General features: G+C 42.3%; 1 protein-coding gene across 1 annotated transcript in view; it reads right to left on the bottom strand.

Annotated features, from left to right (window-relative positions):
- The window catches only part of CYP2R1 (cytochrome P450 family 2 subfamily R member 1), a 28,078-nt gene extending 8,155 nt beyond the window's left edge, over nucleotides 1–19,923 (bottom strand). The window contains exons 1-3 of the mRNA XM_055423328.2: nucleotides 19,699–19,923; nucleotides 11,071–11,212; nucleotides 417–1,049 (exon numbers count right to left, since the gene is read on the bottom strand). Coding sequence (XP_055279303.2) covers nucleotides 417–1,049; nucleotides 11,071–11,212; nucleotides 19,699–19,923 — 1,000 coding nt within the window. The remainder of the gene's footprint in view (nucleotides 1–416; nucleotides 1,050–11,070; nucleotides 11,213–19,698) is intronic.
- Between the last annotated feature and the right edge of the window lie 246 nt (nucleotides 19,924–20,169).

The raw sequence follows: 20,169 nt of genomic DNA, 5'->3' as shown, positions 1-20,169 counted from the left end.
TGGCAGTTCAGCTATAAAGACTACATGCTTCCACTGCAGAGGGCGTGGGTTCAATCCTTGGTTGGGGAACTAAGATTCTGCATGCTGCATGGTGTAACCAAAACCAAACCAAACCAACCAAACAAACAAAAAATCCCAAAAAACTAGGGTTCGGGTTCTGGCTTAGAACTAGAAGGAAGTGGGCAAATCAGTCACTTAGCCTTTTCCCTCATTTATAATACAGGTATTGTAAGATTTTTATCTGAGGTTTTTACATGAATTAACAGTTTTAAAAACCTTATAGCTATTCGCTACTTCTCTTTTTGGATAGCATAGCAGGAGTTCCTAACTAAAATGCTTTGTATACAGCCAAAGACTATAAAACATGTATGAGCCCTCAATGTAAGCACAGATCTTAAGATCCTGAGAATCCTCACCTTGAATGTTAGGATAAAGGGCCATGAAAAGAACTGCCCACCGTAGCACATTAGTCGTAGTTTCAGTTCCAGCAATGATGAGCTCACCCACAGAGAAAATTAGGTTTTCTTTGGAGAAAGTAGATGATGGGTCATTTTTACTTCTTTCCATCTCATCTAAATAAGCATCAACAAAATGCTGAGGTAACTGCGGTTTTCTGTTGATGGAAGCTTTTTCAATAAGCCTAGAGAGAAAGTCATAGACCACAGCTGCATTTCTAAACAGTTGCTGATGTTTTCCAAAAGGTAAGAGGCCAATCCATGGAAAGGCATTGTAGAGGAAGACTGACGCACTGGCAGCTAGTTCCACGTTTTCACTAAACAACTCAATCATGTGCTGAAAATCGGTGTCTTCATAAGTGAATCGTGCTCCAAAAATGACCAGATTGGTTACGTTTGAAACAGCATTTGTTACTAACTGTTTTAAGTCAAAAGGGCTACCACTGTATGTTTCAACAGCATCAGTGAAAAATTTGGTTTCCTCTAAGATTTTAGATTCAAAAGATTTCTGGCCATATCCAAAGCAGCGAAAGCTATTTACAGCTAATTTTCTGTGATCAACCCATCCTCGGCCGTATCTGGAATTGAGTAAGCCTAAAAAAAAAAAAATAAAAGGGATGGTTAGTAATTTTTCTCCCAATTATCTTTTTATAAAACTATTACAAAATTTTATTAGTCCTACATCCAATGCTATGGTAGCAGAGTGGGGTTCGGGAGGAGATGGTTATTCATCCTTTTTCAAATTTTCTATAAAACTAGACCCGGCAGTCAAGCCCTTTTCTTTACTCCTCAATAGCCATGGAATACTATAAACAGATAAACTTATCTATACTTCCCTGGGGACAGGCAGAAAAGACCTATAATCTCCATCACAAGAAACTGATCTATGTTGTGTAATTCAACCTGGGTGAAGTAGGCATGGATGACTTTATTATTCAACTTCTACTACAAGCCTATTTTACAAAGGACAAATGACCGTGTGTTCTATTGACAACTTTTTATTCTGAACTAAACACATACTTGAAAAATTATTCTTCGAGATTTAGAAATTTTCTGTTTTAAGAGACTAGATTTTAGAATACAAATTACTCCCATGAAAGGCATATGTAACCTGATAATACAACTGGCAGAGGCAAGGATGGCCTGAATGAGGTAGTGGAAATACTCAACCCAAAAGGAGGTGCTAAGGACTGAATGTGCTGCCAGTTCCCAGGGTAGTGGGATCAGGCGGTGGGGCCTTTGGGAAGTAATTAGGTCATGAGCCCTCATGAATGAGTTTGTTGTTGTTTATTCGCTAATCATGTCAGACTCTTTTTGACCCCATGGACTGTAGCCTGCCAGGCTTCACTGCCCATGGGATTTTCCCAGCAAGAATACGGGAGTGGGTAATTTCCTTCTCCAGGGGATCTTCCTGACTGAGGGATCGAACTGGTGTCTCCTGCACTGGCAGGCGGATTCTTTACCACTGTGCCACCAGGGAAGCCCAATGAAGTCATGAGCCCTCATGAATGAGCTCAGTGCCCTTATAAGAAGGGATGTGGGTAGAGATGATTGCCCTTGGTTTTTTGAGGATACAGGGAGAAGACAGCAGTCTACAGTCTATAGGAAGCAGGCTCTTTCTAGATACTGTTCTGTGAGCACCCTGATCTTGAACTCCCTAGCCTCTAGATCTGTGACAATAAACGTTTATTGTTTAAGGTACTCATTCTCTATATTTTTGTTACAGCAGCCAAAACTAAGAAGACAAACATGAAACTCAAACTTATACTGTTGATATTAGTTGCCTTAAAATTTCAGAGTCTCCACAGAACACTCAGCTGTTCTGATATGTCTACTATGGAATATTTTCCCTTTAAATCAACTATAAAGAAAAAAAATATCTTTGGCACATATATTTATATAACATGTAGTTCACTTGGAATTTCGTCATGTTCTCTAGTCAACCTGAGGTGCCTATGTAATTCACATTTCAACAACTTTTGTGCAACAGTAGTTGCACAAAATTTGGAACTTATGATAAAGTTAACCATACATAAGACGGTCTTTAAGGCTGTGCAACAATCTTATATTCCATACTCTCTTTTCTTCCCCATACTCCCAGATGACTATTCACTCAACATGAATGTACTTCTGGAGCTAAAGTGCCAGGGATATATCAGTAAACAAAAGTGGCAAAGATGGCTCTTTCTCATGGACCTTACATACTACTGAGGAGAGTCAAACAAATTCTTTAGCAAGGTAAGAGATGTAAGAGTGGTCAGGAAAACACTGAGGGAGAAGGTGACATACATAAAAGCATAGAGGATGGAAGTGAGTCAAGCAGATATCCAAGGATGACAGCAAGCCCAAGGGAGATGTATGCATTTGGATACGTGTTTGTAACATATGCATATAGTTACCTATAAGACGGTGCACAGGAACCTGATTATAAGCCTACACTGGCCAATCTGTATGCCCAGGCATGGGCCAAACCCACCAAAAAGGGGCCACTTTTTCCTATTCAAACAGTGGGTTTATGGTGGCTCTGATTTCCCAGTTCCAAGTATATATAGTTCAGTGTACATGTATCTTAAAACCACACATCTAGGGAATTCCCTGGTGGTTCAGTGGTTAGGACTCCACACTTTCACTGTTGTTTGCCTGGGTTCAATCCCTCGGTAGGAACTAAGATCCTACAAGCTGCACATTGTGGCCAAAACAAAACAAAAAAAAATCCACATCTAATTTTCTGTTTTTTCTATTATTTCTTTGAAAATCTTAAGCTGAATACTATTTCTTCATGATAAAAACAGTCTAAACTATAAATTTATGGTTTTAAAAAACAGTTCAGTTCAGTTCAGTCGCTCAGTCCTGTCTGACTCTTTGCAACTCCATGGACTGCCGCATGCCAGGCCTCCCTGTCCATCACCAACTCCCAGAGTTTACTCAAACTCATGTCCATCAAGTCAGTGATGCCATCCAACCATCTCATCTTCTGTCGTCCCCTTCTCCTCCCGCCTTCAATCTTTCCCAGCATCAGGGTCTTTTCAAATGAGTCAGTTCTTCCCATCAGGTGGCCAAAGTATTGGAGTTTCAGCTTCAGCATCAGTCCTTCCATAAAGAATCTGGACTGATTTCTTTTAGGATGGACTGGTTAGATCTCCTTGAAGTCCAAGGGACTCTCAAGAGTTTTCTCTACTACCACAGTTCAAAAGCATCAATTCTTCAGTGCTCAGCTTTCTTTACGGTCCAACTGTCAAATCCATACATGACTACTGGAAAAACCATAGCTTTGACTAGACAGACCTTTGTTGGCAAAGAAATGTCTCTGCTTTTCAATATGCTATCTAGATTGGTCATAGTTTTTCTTCCAAGGAGCAAGCGTCTTTTAATTTCATGGCTACAGTCACCATCTGCAGTGATTTTGGAGCCCAAAAGTATAAAGTCTCTCACTGTTTCCACTGTTTCCCTATCTATTTGCCATAAAGTCATGGGATTGAATGCCATGATCTTAGTTTTCTGAATGTTGAGTTCACTCTCCTCTTTCACTTTCATTAAGAAAGGCTCTTTAGTTCTTCTTTACTTTCTGCCATAAGGATGGTGTCATCTGCATATCTGAGGTTACTGATATTTCTCCCAGCAATCTTGATTCCATCCTGTGCTTCATCCAGCTCAGCATTACGTAAGATGTACTTTGCATATAAGTTAAATAAGCAGGGTGACAATATACAGTCTGTTGTTCCATGTCCAGTTCTAACTATTGCTTCTTGACCAGCATACAGATTGCTCAGGAGGCAGGTCAGGTAGTCTGGTATTCCCATCTCTTTAAGAATTTTCCACAGTCTGTTGTGATCCACACAGTCAGAGGCTTTGGCATAGCCAATAAAGCAGAAATAGACTGTTTTTCTGGAACTCTCCTGCTTTTTCAGTGATCCAATCAATGGATGTTGGCAATTTGATCTCTGGTTCCTCTGCCTTTTCTAAATCTAGCTTGAACATCTGTAAGTTCATGCTTCACATACTGCTGAAGCCTGGCTTGGAGAATTTTGAGAATGACTTTGCTAGCATGTGAGATGACTGTAATTCTGTGGTAGTTTGAACATTCTTTGGCATTGCCTTTCTTTGGGATTAGAAATTCTTTGGGATTACACCCTTTCCAGTGGCATAAGATAGCAGAGTAGAAGGCCATGTGCTCATCTTCTCCTGCGAGAACTCCAAAACTACAACTCACTGAATAACCGTTGACTGAAGAATGCTGTATCCCACCAAAAAAAGATATCCCGTGTCCAAGGGCAAAGGAGAAGCCCCAGCAAGAGGGTAGGAGGGGTGAAATCGTGTTTAGAATCAAACTCCTTACCCACCAGAGACACTCAGAGGCTCAAAAACACCTTGTGCGCACCAGGACCCAGAGACCCCACAGAGCCTGGGCCAGAGCCGTGCATGAGCGTTTCCTGCAAAGGCATGGGCCAGCAGTGGCCTGCCGCAGGGGCAGGAGCTCTGGGTGCAGCAGACCTGGGTATGGATGACATAAGCCCTCTTGGAGGAGGTCGCCATTAACCCCACCATAGAGCCACCAGAACGGACACAGGAATGGGGAAACAGACTCTTGGAGGGCACAAACAGAACCTTGTGTGCACCAGGACCCAGGAGAAAGGAGCAGTGACCCCACAGAGACTGACCCAGACTTGCCTGGGAATGTCCAGGAGTCTCTGGTGGAGGCGTGGGTAGACCATGGCCTGCTTCAGGGTCAGGGGCACTGAATGCAGCAAAGCATGCAAGGGACCTCTTGAAGGAGGTCGCCATTGTCTTCATTACCTCCACCATAGTTTGGCCTCAGGTCAAACAACAAGGAAGAGACACAGCTCCGCCCATCAACAGAAAGCTGGATTAAAGATTTACTGAGCATGGCCCCGCCCATCAAAACAAGACCCAGATTCCCCCTCAGTCAGTCTCTCCCATCAGGAAGCTTCCATAAGCCTCTTATCCTCATCCATCAGAGGGCAGACAGAATGAAAACCACAATCACAGAAAACTAACCAAACTGATCACATGGGCCCCAGCCTTGTCTAACTCAATGAGATATGAGCCATGCCATGTAGGGCCACCCAAGATGGGTGGGTCATGGTGGAGAGTTCTGACAAACCGTGGTCCACTGGAAAATGGAATGGCAAACCACTTCAGCATTCTTGCCTTGAGAACCCCATGAACAGCATGAAAAGGCAAAAGGATAGCACACTGAAAGATGAACTCCCCAGGTCTGGAGGTGCCCAATATGCTACGGGAGATAGTTCAGTCACTCAGTCATGTCCAACTATTTGCGACCCCATGGACTGCAGCACGCCAGGCCTCCTTGTCCATCACCAACTCCTGGAGTTTACCCAAACTCATGTGCATTGAGTTGGTGATGCCATTGAAACATCTCATCCTCTGTTGTCCCCTTCTCTTCCTGCCTTCAATCCTTTCCAGCATCAGGGTTTTTTCAAATGAGTCAGCTCTTCCCATCAGGTGGCCAAAGAACTGGAGTTTCAGTTTCAGCATCAGTCTTTCCAATGAACACCCAGGACTGATCTCCTATAGGATGGACTGGTTGGATCTCCTTTGCAGTCCAAGGGACTCTCAAGAGTCTTCTCCAACACCAGTTCAAAAACATCAATTCTTCGGTGCTCAGCTTTCTTTATAGTCCACCTCTCACATCCATACATGACCAATGGAAAAACCATAGCCTTGACTAGATGGACCTTTGTTGGCAAAGTAATAGCTCTGCTTCTTAATATGCTTATTAGATTGGTCATAACTTTCCTGCCAAGGAATAAACGCCTTTTAATTTCATGGCTGTAATCGTAATCACCATCTGCAGTGGTTTTGGAGCCCAAAACAATAAAGTCTGCCACTGTTTCCCCATGTATTTGCCTTGAAATGATGGGACCGGATGCCATGATCTTAGTTTCTGAATATTGAACTTTAAGCCAACTTTTTCACTCTCCTCTTTGACTTTCATCAAGAGGCTCTTTAGTTCTTCTTTGCCTTCTGTCATAAAGGTGGTGTCATCTGCATATCTGAAGTTATTGATATTTCTCCCGGCAATTTTGATTCCAGCTCGTGCTTCCTCCAGCCCAGCATTTCTCATGATGTACTCTGCATATAAGTTAAATAAGCAGGGTGACAGTATACAGCCTTGACGTACTACTTTTCCTATTTGGAACCAGCCTGTTGTTCCATGTCCTGTTCTGTTGCTTCCTGACCTGCATACAGATTTCTCAAGAGGCAGGTTAGGTGGTCTGGTTTTTCCATCTCTCTCAGAACTTTCCACAGTTTATTGTGATCCACACAGTCAAAGGTTTTGACATAGTCAATAAAGCAGAAATAGATGTTTTTCTAGAACTCTCTTGCTTTTTCGATGATCCAGCGGATATTGGCAATTTGATCTCCGGTTCCTCTGCCTTTTCTACAAAAAGCCTGAACATCTGGAAGCTCACAGTTCACGTATTGTCAAAGTCTGGCTTTGAGAATTTTGAGCATGACTTTACTAGCATGTGAGATGAGTGCAATTGTGCGGCAGTTTGAGCATTCTCTGGCATTGCCTTTCTTTGGGATTGGAATGAAAACTGATCTTTTCCAGTCCTGTGGCCACTGCAGAGTTTTCCAAATTTGCTGGCGTATTGAGTGCAGCACTTTCACAGCATCATCTTTCAGGATTTGAAATAGTTCAACTGGAATTCCATCACCTCCACTAGTTTGTAGTGATGCTTCCTAAGGCCCACTTGACTACACATTCCAGGATGTCTGACTCTAGGTGAGTGATCACACCATCGTGGTTATCTGGGTCATGAATATCTTTTTTGTAAAGTTCTTCTGTGTATTCTTGCCACCTCTTCTTTATATCTTCTGCTTCTGTTAATCCCTACCATTTCTGTCCTTTATTGTGCCCATCTTTGCATGAAACATTCCTTTGGTGTCTCTAATTTTCTTGAAGAGATCTCTAGTCTTTCCCATTCTATTGTTTTCCTCTATTTCTTTCCACTGATCACTGAGGAAGATTTTCTTATCTCTCCTTGCTATTCTTTGGAACTCTGCATTCAAATGGGTATATCTTTCCTTTTCTCCTTTGCTTTTCACTTCTCTTCTTTTCACAGCTATTTATAAAGCCTCCCCAGACAGCCATTTTGCTTTTTTGCATTTCTTTTTCTTCAGGATGGTCTCGATCCCTGTCTCCTGTACTATGTCACGAACCTCCATCCATAGTTCATCAGGCACTCTATCAGATCTAATTACTTGAATCTATTTCTCACTTCCACTGTATAATCATAAGGGATTAGATTTAGGTCATACTTGAATGCGCTAGTGTAGAAATAACTCCAGAAAGAATGAAGAGACGGAGCCAAAGCAAAACAACATCCATTTGTGGATGTGACTGGTGATGGAAGTAAATTCCAATGCTGTAAAGAGCAATATTGCACAGGAACCTGGAATGTTAGGTCCATGAATCAAGGCAAACTGGAAGTGGTCAAACAGGAGATGGTAAGAGTGAACATCGACATTTTAGGAATCAGTGAACTCAGATGACCCTTATATCTACTCCTGTGGGCAAGAATCCCTTAGAAGAATGGAGTAGCCATCATAGTCTTCAAGAGAGTCCAAAATGCAGTACTTGGATGCAATCTCAAAAACGACAGAATGATTTCTGTTCATTTCCACGGCAAACCATTCAATATCACAGTAATCCAAGTCTATACCCTAACCAGTAATGCTGAAGAAGGTGAAGTTGAATGGGTCTATGAAGACCTATAAGACCTTCTAGAACTAACACCCAAAAAAAAGATGTCCTTTTCATTATAGGGGACTGGAATGCAAAAGCAGGAAGTCAAGAAACACCCGGAGTAACAGGCAAATTTGGCTTTGGAGTACAAAACAAGGCAGGTCAAAGGCTAACAGAGTTTTGCCAAGAGAACACACTGGTCATAGCAAACACCCTGTTCCAACAACACAGGAGAAGACTCTACACATGGACATCAGCAGATGGTCAATACCGAAATCAGACTGATTATATTCTTTGCAGCCAAAGATGGAGAAGCTCTATACAGTCAGCAAAAACAAGACCAGGAGCTGACTGTGGCTCAGATCATGAACTTCTTATTGCCAAATTCAGATTTAAATTGAAGAAAGTAGGGAAAACCACTGGACCATTCAGATATGACCTAAATCAAATCCCTGATGATTATACAGTGGAAGTGAGAAATAGATTCAAGTGATTAGATCTGATAGAGTGCCTGATGAACTATGGATGGAGGTTCGTGACATTGTACAGGAGACAGGGATCGAGACCATCCTGAAGAAAAAGAAATGCAAAAAGGCAAAATGGTTGTCTGAGGAGGGCTTACAAATTACTGTGAAAAGAAGAGATGCTAAAGACAAAAGAGAAAAGGAAAGATATACCCATTTGAATTCAGAGTTCCAAAGAATAGCAAGGAGAGATAAGAAAGTCTTCCTCAGTGATCAGTGGAAAGAAGGAGAGGAAAACAACAGAATGGGAAAGACTAGAGATCTCTTCAAGAAAATTAGATACCAAGGGAATATTTCATGCAAAGATGGGCTCGATAAAGGACAGAAATGGTAGGTACCTAACAGAAGCAGAAGATATAAAGAAGAGGTGGCAAGAATACACAGAAGAACTTTACAAAAAAGATATTCATGACCCAGATAACCACGATGGTGTGATCACTCACCTAGAGTCAGACATCCTGGAATGTGTAGTCAAGTGGGCCTTAGGAAGCATCACTACGAACTAGTGGAGGTGATGGAATTCCAGTTGAGCTATTTCAAATCCTGAAAGATGATGCTGTGAAAGTGCTGCACTCAATATGCAAGCAAATTTGGAAAACTCGGCAGTGGCCACACGACTGAAAAAGTTCAGCTTTTATTCCAATCCAATTCCAATGGAATGCCTTTCATTCCAACGAAAGGCGATGCCAAAAACTTATATTTTATCCTAAATATTACTCTGATCGTATCATTCATTTTCTTAATTTCCTAAAAGGTCTTCTATTATATCTGCGGTATAATTTCTTCTTTGGTCTAATTATTACTTAGAAGAGTATTTAAGAAGCTGGAGATTTGCTTTTTAGTTATACTGTTGCTTTCAAGCTTCATCATACCCTGGCCTGATAATTCAGCTTTTTAAATTAGTGCTTTCTTTGCACAAGTTGATTGGCTTTGCAATTTAATAAATAGTTACTTTTTATCTTTTTCATTTTAAATCTATGTATTTTTTTAGTCTATGTAACTAAGCTATTACATTTTTCTTGGAAATGAAAGTGAAGCTCTCATTAAATTGGAAAAATTTGAAGTTCATAAAAAGTCATACTATTAAGTATGAAAACGGATGTACGGATATCAACATTCTATGTTAGTCTTCTGTTGCTTTCTTCTCTTCCATTCTGTTAACTTTCAGCCTTTCTCTCTTGTTGAATATGTAATCATCTGACACTGATCAAGACTAAACCATAGAGAATACTAGTCCTTCACACATACTGTACAGTTCTTCATTTACGTATCATATTAATTAGTAGTTAAGAAAGGCCTTTTCAGGGTTTATAAACTTAGAAGTAAAATGATCGTAAAATGTCACCAGGCACTCAAGACTAGCTTAAAGCATACTTCTGATTCCAGTATGTGTGCACACATATGTAAACTTGTTTCACGAAACCTGCACATATTAATATTTGTGCTAATTCTTTAAAACATCATTTACAGTATTTATTAGAACTAGATTACAACAGAAGAATTAGCGTGTAAAATATGAGTGTAATACAGCCTGAAAGTCCTCAAATGTTAGGTTCTAAAACTTAAATTAACTAATTAATGCTTTCCTGTTAATCAGTATGAATTTCTGTCCACAATCTTCAGGCACTCTGTCTACCAGATTTAATCCCTTTAATCTATTCATCACCTCCACTATATAATCATAAGGAATTTGATTTAGGTCATACCTGAATGTCCTAGTGGTTTTCCCTACTTTCTTCAATTTAAGCCTGACTACAGTTTTTCCAGTAGTCAGGTATAGACGTGAGAGTTGGACCATAAAGAAGGCTGAGCATGGAAGAACAGATGCTTTCAAATTGTGGTACTGGACAAGACTCAGAGTCAAGACTCTCTCCTTGGAGAGCAAGGAGATCAAACCAGTCAATTCGAAAGGAAATCAACTCTAAATATTCATTGGAAAGACTGATGCCAGGCTGAAGCTCCAATACTTTGGTCACCTGATGTGAAGAGCTGATTTACTGGAAAAGACCCTGATTCTGGGAAAGAGTGAAGGCAAAAGGAGAAGCGGGCGGCAGAGGATGAGATTTTTATGGTTAGATAGCATCACAGATTCAACAAACATGAATTTTCACAAACTCCAGAAAATAACGGAGGACAGAGGAGCCTGGTGTGCTGCAGTCCACGGGGCTGCAGAGGCAGACATGACTTTGTAACTGAACAATAAAAATTAATCAGCACAACAGAAACCAATCTCTACTATGTGAATGTTGTTGTTCAGCTGCTAAGTCTGTTGTTGTAAGTAAGTTGTTCAGTCATAAAATAAGAACTGCAATTTATAAGTTTAGTAAATCACTAGATAGGTGAAAAACAAACATACCTCCCATTTTTGTCATCTTCATGAATAAAGGAAGACATGGTCTGTCTGCAAAAATTTCACTTTGATGAACAAGGCATTCCTTTACTACATCGTAGCCATTTAGAACCACAGCTGATATACCTCCAAGATCCAAACTGAAGATCTTTGAGAAGAAAAGAAAAATATTTAAATGGCAAAATATATTGAGAAATATAACCAGAGAAATCTACATGTACTAAGTCCAGCTTTCTCAGTATTTGTTATTTCTTGAAAATACTGGCATTTATTACCCAGCTGACTGTTTAGAGTGCCTTCTCTATACAAGGCATATCAAGCACAATGATTTCATTATGCATTCAGTGACATAACCTTGTAAATGGTGTAATGAAAACAGTACCAGATTCAGGAGGTCTGGGTTATACTTAAAGCTTTGCCATTAAACAGATATAGGATACTGGATAGAACCCTTAATCTTTTTGGGCTTCGGTGCTGCTACAGAAAATCAAGAAATACTTGAGTTATATGCTCTTTTAAAATTCATTTCGACTCAAAACAGTCAATGATATCTCAGAATCTCTGTTTATTTCCAAGAAAAATTGAGGAGGTGATTCCATCTATATATTATTTATTATTCTAGGTTTAGGTAGGGGAGGGGATTGTCAAAGGCCCAAGAGACTTGAAACTGAAGACAACTTTTGTTGGTGCCCGGGAAATGTAATCCCAAAATATGCCTCAATGGCACATTAATTATTTTGAATAAAAAGATACTGAAGAAATGGCCAACACAAAAGGGATACTCTAGGGAGTTCCCTTATGGCCTACTGGTTAGGACTTGGAACTGTCACTGCTGTGGCCTGGGTGTGATCCCTGGTAGGGAACTGAGATCCTGCAAGTCAAAATAAAAATAAACAAAAGTGAGGGACACCTCTCTCTTTTTATCTCCCTGAAAGTAGGAAATAAATCTCTCATGTGAAAGGTGCACTCTTTGCATATGCAGGCCGTTGTGTTGGTGTTAGTCGCTCAGTCATGTCCCAGCTCTTTATGGCCCCACGGACTGTAGCCCACCAGGCTCCTTTGTCTATAGAATCCTCCAGGCAAGAATACTGGAGTGGGTTGCCATTTTCTTCTCCAGGGATCTTCCTGACCCAGAGATTGAACCTGGGTCTCTTGCATTGCAGGAAGATTCTTTACCACCTGAGCCACCAGGGAAGCCCTAGGACTCCTTATTGCCAATTACCAAAGACAGGGAATTTGGGGCTGAGGAGCCTTTCTTAAACAAATCTTGTTATTTAATTTACTGCCCAATCACAAGACCTGTTTAGATTCTTCTCTAATTGGACACCCAAACTCAAAGTTTTTCTTTGCAAATTTATTTGTTCTTTATCTAAAAAATATAAAATCTGCTTTGGTCATTTCCTCCATCCCATTTCTATGAGACCTCCACGCGCGTGAATTCTAATGTGTTTCTCTCCTGTTACTCTGTCTTGTGTTAATTCTATTATTAGTCCAGCCATAAGATCTCAAAAGGGGCAGAGGGAAAATTTCCCCTTTCTCAACAAAACATACTGAAACTCATTGGTTTATTTATTTAGGCCCCTGAATGCTATGAAGTTAACAGAGGGCCCTAAGGGTATCTGACCTTGGAGTATAGGCATTTGCCACTTTGGTACAGGTGACTGCCTCTGAGCTAAAAGATGGAATATCCAACCTATTTCTTGTTGTAGTTTCTCACGTGCTTCACTACAGGTTCACTTAAAATGTCATACCTCCTGTACTCTATTCTAGTTAGCCCCACATAGGGGCCTAATTCAGTGAAGGAACAGTGCTACCTTATCAGTGAGATGCAATGATTGCTTATCCTCATCCTCTCAGGCATTGGCTGAGAAATTAAAAAAAAAAAAAAATTGGCAGTGCAGGGTCTACATCGCTGTGTACAGGGCTCTTTGCTGCAGCATCCAGGCTTTCTCCTGTTGCAGTAGTTACCCTGCAGTATCTTAGTTCCCCAACCAGGGATCAAACCCATGTCCCCTGCATTGGAAGGCAGATTCTCAATCACTAGACCACCATGGAAGTTCCTGGCTGAGGGTTTTCGAGTGCCAAAAATGCTGAGTCAAGCCTCATCTCTGTGCAATCAGGCAGAATGGATTTTAGCCATAATTCACACAATTTTTGGGGGGTGGGATGGAGGAAACCAGAAGGCTTAGCAGAGAACTGAAGTTCAACAGAAGTATTTGCAGAAGAAAAAGTGATAAAGACCTCCAAGTAGCAATAGAATCAACAACCTGAGCAATACAGTTTTTGGCACAAGAATGTACCCTGCTAACGGAGCAGAAGGTACACCCAGAACTCTGGGGAAGGGTCATGGACTGCCTGCCATAACAATGGTATGTCAAAAGTGGCGGTGTGAGAGTTTCAGTACAAAGGAAGTGATTACCAGCTGAGCAAAGGAGGGGCTCTTTTCAGTTTCCAAAGCAGTAATGGGACGGTCTTAAAATCTTTTCCCAGAAGCATAATTTTAAGTAAATACAAAGAAAAACCTTTTCCTCCTGTGTGTCTCAACTCTTCAATCCTTATGACACCAGATGTGTGATTTTCCATATATCAATCGATTCTGGGACACCAGGTAGATGTCCTACAACTATATTCAGGTCCCAAACTGCCCATGGTGTTTTCTGTTTTGGATTTTTTTCTTTTGGCCACACTATACAGCATGCTGGGTCATAGGTCCCTGATTACAGATTGAATCTGCACCCCTTGCAGAGGAAGTACAGATTCCTAACCAGTGGACAGTCAGGCAAGTCCTGAGCTGGCCATGTTGACTCCATTTTTCACCCAAGCCCCATATCACTTCTCATCACTTTTCAACTTAACAATACAGACAAAATATGACAATTTCTTACCAGCTTCATCACTAATCTTTCATTTAGTGTAATTTTCATCACTCTAATCTTTCATTTCTCCCCTATATGATCTCAATTGCCTCCTGTCTCTTTACAGGTGACTCTCAACATGGCATATTCCAGCTTCAAGGCCTTAATACTTGTTCCCTTGGCCTGGAATGTTCCTCCCCTAGATATTCCCACAGCCTGCTACTTCACTTCCTTTAAGTATTTGCTCAGATTCCTTTTTTGCAGTGAGACCTGCTCTAACCCATTAAAATTTCACCCCCTAGTATTCTCCATCTTCCTTACCCTAATTTAGTTATTTTATACTTTATTCTCTAACATGTTATATACTTACCGTGTTTACCTTGTTCCTATCCTACTCACTGCCTCCCTTCTACCACTATAATGTAAATCACACAAGAGCAGGGATTTTCACTTGTTTTGTTCCTTGATAAATCTCCACAATTAGGATAGTACATAGAATATGCTAACAACTGATAAATATATGCTGAATTAAAGAAAAGTGGTGGAGAAACACATTTAAGCATATTTTACAACACTATAGACTAAGTGCTAATAACAGAGGAATGTAAAAAGTCCTTTGATAAAAACTGGTAATTGCCATATACTTTTCAACATTTGCTTGGGCTGTTATTCTCATTTGGAATGCCCCCCTTGACTGCCATACTGTCCAAACCACCAAGTCTTTAGGGACCAACCACCATGAAGCCTTTCTTGGTGCATTCTCTTTTTCCCTTGAACCACCACAGCACATGCTTAAAAGCTCCCGTGGCACTTATTTAATACTACCAAAGGTGGTGCTAATGGAAAAGAACCTGCCTGCCTAGGTCAGGAAGATCCCTTGGAGCAGGAAATGGCAACGCACTCCAGTATTTTTCCCTGGTAAATGCCATGGACAGAGGAGTTTGGTGGGTTACAGTGGGTTACAGACAAAGAGTCAGACACGACTGACGCAACATAGCACTAGCACAAAAACCCAGAAGCATTATATGAATGCTTATCTTCTGCTTGTCGGCTAAATTATAAACTCTTTTGATTCAGTGATTTCATCCCTTTCACTTTTGAACACTCCATAAAATCTCATTCAGTGCCTTGCATAAATCTCAATAAATGATTACTGTATAAACAAATTATAGGTTGTCAACTCCACTTGCCTCAAAGTAATTATTTTATTATCCTTATGTGCATTACCTGAAAATAATCTGTTAAAACCCCTCATACTAGCTTTGCTAGCTAGGGAATGCTTCTGAAAACCTGGGTTAAGATTAGTCACTGCAGAAGCTTACACATTCAGGGTGGATCTCTAAGGTAATGTTAAGTCTCAGTGTGGTACACTTCTATATAAGAATGTCTTCAAAATGACTGTATAAGACTTGAGGACCCGTTGTCTTCCTTTCAAGAATTATGAAGGAAAATTGAATTCACAGACTTCATAAAAGTAGGTGTCATCTGAAGTGACTGTCACTTCTCATAAGCAATTTTAAAGTCCACGATTTTCTCTGAGCACACATCTCCAGATCATCATGAAACAGTAGAAAAATAAGATTCTATTTATAAGTAAGACATATAAACAAATTTCCACAACCTCCTAGAAATATAGGAGCTAATAGTTTCTTTCTGCTTCCAAGAAAAGTATAGCACTTTAAAAACTCAAACCAACTCTGAGACTTTGTCATAATTGGAACATACCTCTAAGACAATGAGAGACCTGTAAGGGTGTCTCACAACTAAGTCAAAGAGCAATCAGATTAAAGGGTTAACACTTAGGTGGTTTTCAACTTAAGTCTAAAGCCGAGTTATTCAAACAATGTCTGTTCTTCAATGCATACATCCTTTCAATTTCTGCATTTTCTTCTCCCTCCACTCTTGTATCTAATAACACAGGTTCTGTTCTGTTCAGTCGCTCAGTCATGTCCGACTCTTTGCGACCCCGTGGACTGTAGCCTACCAGGCTTCTCCATCCATGGGATTCTCCAGGCAAGAATACTGGAGTGGGTTACCATTTCCTTCTCCAGGGGATCTTCCCGACCCAGGGATCGAACCTGGGTCTCCCGCATTGGAGGCAGACGCGTTAACCTCTGAGCCACCAGGGAAGCCCAATAACACAGGTTAGTCCTATTTAATTTTACCACCTTCAGTAAAAAGACCACTTTGTAAAGATCCAAAGTGAAAATGAAAGTTGCTCAGCTGTGTCCGACTCTTTGCAACCCCATGGACAATACTGTCCATGGAATCCTTCAGACCACAATACTGGAGTGGGTAGCCTTTCCCTTCTCCAGGAGATCTTCCCAACCCAGGGGTCGAATCCAGGTCTCCCACATTGCAGGCAGATTCTTTACCTGCTGAGCCACAAGGGAAGCCCAAGAACACTGGAATGGGTAGCCTATCTCTTCTTCAGGGGATCTTCCCAGCCCAGGAACTGAACTGGGGTCTCCTGCATTGCAGGCAGATTCTTTACCAGCTAAGCTATCAGGGAAGCCTGTAAAGATCCATGGCTGCCTTAAATAGTTGTACCAGCAATAAAACTGGTAATTTGTGCCACAAATCCATTAAACCAGAGCTACCTATCCCAAGATGACAATCTTCCAACACATTCATATATTCTATTGTTTATCATCAGATAGGATGGCGGGTCCCCAGAAAGGAAGAACCAGGAATGGCTTTCTTAAGAGAAGTCATTTTCTGCTTAAGCCATCTGGGGATCTAAGCCTGGGCACAATACTTGCCCTTTTACAGGTCTCAGTAATTAATCTTAAGGGAATAAAAGAACAAATGATTTATCATGCAAAACAAGTAACAATAGCAAAGATAATGTGTCAGCTGTAAAGAATCCCAGATCTCTTTAAATGGTAAACATTAGCTTGAAGCGTTCATCCACCATATCAACTAGAACCTAAGAAATGTTAACCTTTTTTGAACTCTGGGACTTCATTCAACTGTCTTGACCTGTCAACCTCTGTCCCAGTTCTATGCTGAATTTTCTTCCTCAAGCCCCTTCATGAATGTGCACACATACCTTAACTTAAAACATCCCCAATTTTCTCGTCTAGAAAAGCTGCCTTGGGGAAAGATCCCTTGTGTTCTTTTTACTTGCAAGTAATAAATCCTTCCTTCTACTGATCTTTGGGTTAGTTTTATCTTTTGGTTCCACACCCTCAAAAAAGCAAACCCAGTTTTTTGGGTCCCACTACTGGGAGATTTGCAGGTGGCTCTGGTGGTGCTGGAGAAGGCTCTTGAGGGTCCCTTGGAAAGCAAGGAGATCAAACCAGTCAATCCTAAATGAAATCAACCCTGAATATTCATTGGAAGGACTGATGTTGAAGCTGAAGCTCCAATACTTTGGCCACCTAATGCAAACAGCTGACTTACTAGAAAAGACTGTGATGCTGGGAAAGATGGAAGGCAGAAGGAGAAGAGGGTGACAGATGATGAGATGGTTGGATGGCATCACCAATTCAATGGGAGACAGTGAGGAACAGGGAGGCATGGTGTGCTGCAGTTCATGGTGTCGCAGAATCAGACGTGATTGAGCCACTGAACAACCACCACAGTGGTACAGAATCTGCCTACCAGTGTAGGAGACACAGAAGACGTGGGTTCAATCCCTGGGTTGGAAAGATCCTCTGGAGTAAGAAATGGCAACCTGTTCCAGTATTCTTGCCTGGAAAATTCCATGGACAAAGGAGCCTAGCAGGCTACATTCCTGGGAGATTTAGATTACCCGCTCCCCAAAAGAATGTTCATAGAAAATTGAGTTCACTTCAAATAGCTACATACAAAAAACAACTTCCTATTCTGAATGACAGCATTTCACATAACTGGTCTAAAAACACTTTCTACTATGTAGGTCTAATAAATTCTTCTGTAATTAATAACCAAGAACATTTGAGTAGCACTTAGCTGTGTTATTGCCATGATGCATATCAGGAAAAATTAAGATTTAGACAAGAAAAGGTCAAGTTTTATCTGATGAAAGAGGACTCAACCTCTGGTCCTGTGCTTTCACATCTTCTGATTTCTCTGTAATATTGATGATGCTTCATACCAACACACCAGAAATCAAATATATTCGATGAAAACCATGCAAATACACTCATGAACTGGAGGATGGAAAATAAAATCTAAGAATTATATGTATTTGCTTTAAGTCCAGGCTTCCTATAGTGATACAGACCATTAGTGAACTGCAGAAACTTAGAATAATTCTTGTAAAAACTGGTTTAAATATGAATGTAATCCCAAACCTGAATGCCACAACAGCCAAACAGTCCTGTTTTTTCAAAACACACACAACTTGTGGCTGTTCACTAATTTTTCTCTCTCACTGGACTGTAACTACCTAAAATCAGGCTGTGACTGCTGTCAACTACAAATTGGCACTTGCCATCTACCTCAACATCAAGTGCTATTGCACCTGCTGACCTTCAATATGCCCTGAAGGCAGCCAGGATGGAGACCAGGAATGAGGCACTCAATTCCAAAAAACTGGCAGAACAGGTATTCAGATAGGCTATTTTCAGGAGCAGATTTTATGAATCCAATTCTAGCATCTCTTCATATCTAGAAAAGCACTCAATTCCTTCATGGTGACATATGCTCCTCACGACTACAAAACCTTCTGCAAAAATGTGCCCAGATTACATGAACAACCCCTTCACCAAAGTCACATAAATACTGGCCTTACCCCCGTTGCCTCCGGAACAGCTTCTCAGAGCTGTCTGAGGTGCTGTCTCCCAGACTGCAGTCCTCATTTGCCCCCAAATAAAACTTAACTCCCAACTCTCACATCAGGAATTTTTTTAAGTTGACACTACCTTCTTCACCTCTTCATCCCAGAACCTGGCAGAGTCTAGCTAGTAGTTTCCTATAAAAGAAAGGATTTAAAACAAATCAACTGAGCTGGGTCAAGGCGTTTTCTGGAAACTTCTGCCTCCTCCATGTTAGGACACTCTTCACAAGGCAAGCTAGGACTCTGGCCTTTCTCTTGCTTTTGGCAGCTGTGTGGCAACCTACAAGTCACTCAGCAGGTCTGCGCCAGTGTTTCCCCCGCCGAAAAAAAAGACTAGAAGGCCTGCCTGGAGAGGTCATCCTGCAAGGGAGGCTCCGTGTTTGCTGTGGGGGCGCTCCTATCTCTAGGTAGCAGCACAGCAGTGGGCCACCGCACTGATCTTCGCTCATTTAATTCATTCGCTCTTTCACAGTCCTTCACCTGCGCTCTCTCCTCCTCACAGCGGACGCCTAGACCAGCCATTCTCAAATGCAAACACCCAACGACCTCCTATTAACCAATAACTCGACCCTAGAAATCCCCAGAAGCCGCGAGGGGACGCTAACCTATGTGCGCGGCGCGAGGTTCCGTGAACCCGAGAAGCCGGGTGCGAGGTATGAACGCTGAAGGTAGCGCCTGTGACGCCCGACGGGGCGGCAGGCGCGGGTCCACGGTCCCGCTGCACATGCGCCGGAGCCGCACCTCTTCGCCCTCGGGGGCGGGAGAATCCCGCCCAGATTCCGCGGGCGTCGGGTGGGTGGGGCTCACGGATGGGCAGGGCTCTCCTCTCCCGCCCCCCCGGCAGTGGCGCCGCCTGAGGACCTTGTCCCTAGGCACAGGGAGCGGGCTTGCTCCCACGCTGCGGGCACACGGAGCAGGCTCCCGACAACTGGCACCCACGAGCGTCGGACCCCCATCAGCTACCACCCACCCCCCAGCCCTGGGAAGAAGGCGCGGGCCCTCCGTCGGCTGTACCTCGCCGTACACTTGGCTCTGCTTTTTCATGTAGACATGGGGGAGTTCGGCCGAGGCGGCCAGTGAGTAGATGTTGCCGATAAATGGCAGCCCCGACGGTCCCGGGGGGAAGCCCGACGGCCGTCTCTGCTTCACCAGCTGGCGGACCCCCAGGGCGAAGAGAAGCAGGAAGAAGACCCCGCCGAGGGCCGCCGCAAACGCCTCGGCGCTGTGAGGCTCCCACATGGCCTGGGGCGGGGGCTGCAAACCCGGGCCGCCCTAGGACCCTGGGAGAGCTCCAACCCCGCCGCATCCTATTGGTCCATTACCCCCGAGGTCCCGCCCCATTTCTATGGCTATTGGCTGGCTGAGTGTAAGGCCCTCGGGCTTGTTACTGCTGGCTTTGTTCTGGTCTGGGAGGGTGTGCGGCGCTTTTGATTTATGCGCGACTCTAGGCGAGTCCCAGCTGTTTGGGCGCTTGGGCCTGGAAGA

This window comes from Moschus berezovskii, chromosome 14 (genome assembly GCF_049115385.1).
Source record: "Moschus berezovskii isolate FMDL1 chromosome 14, NW_MosBer_1.0, whole genome shotgun sequence".
Lineage (NCBI taxonomy): Eukaryota > Metazoa > Chordata > Mammalia > Artiodactyla > Moschidae > Moschus > Moschus berezovskii.
This window is presented reverse-complemented; position numbering and strand designations above follow the sequence as displayed.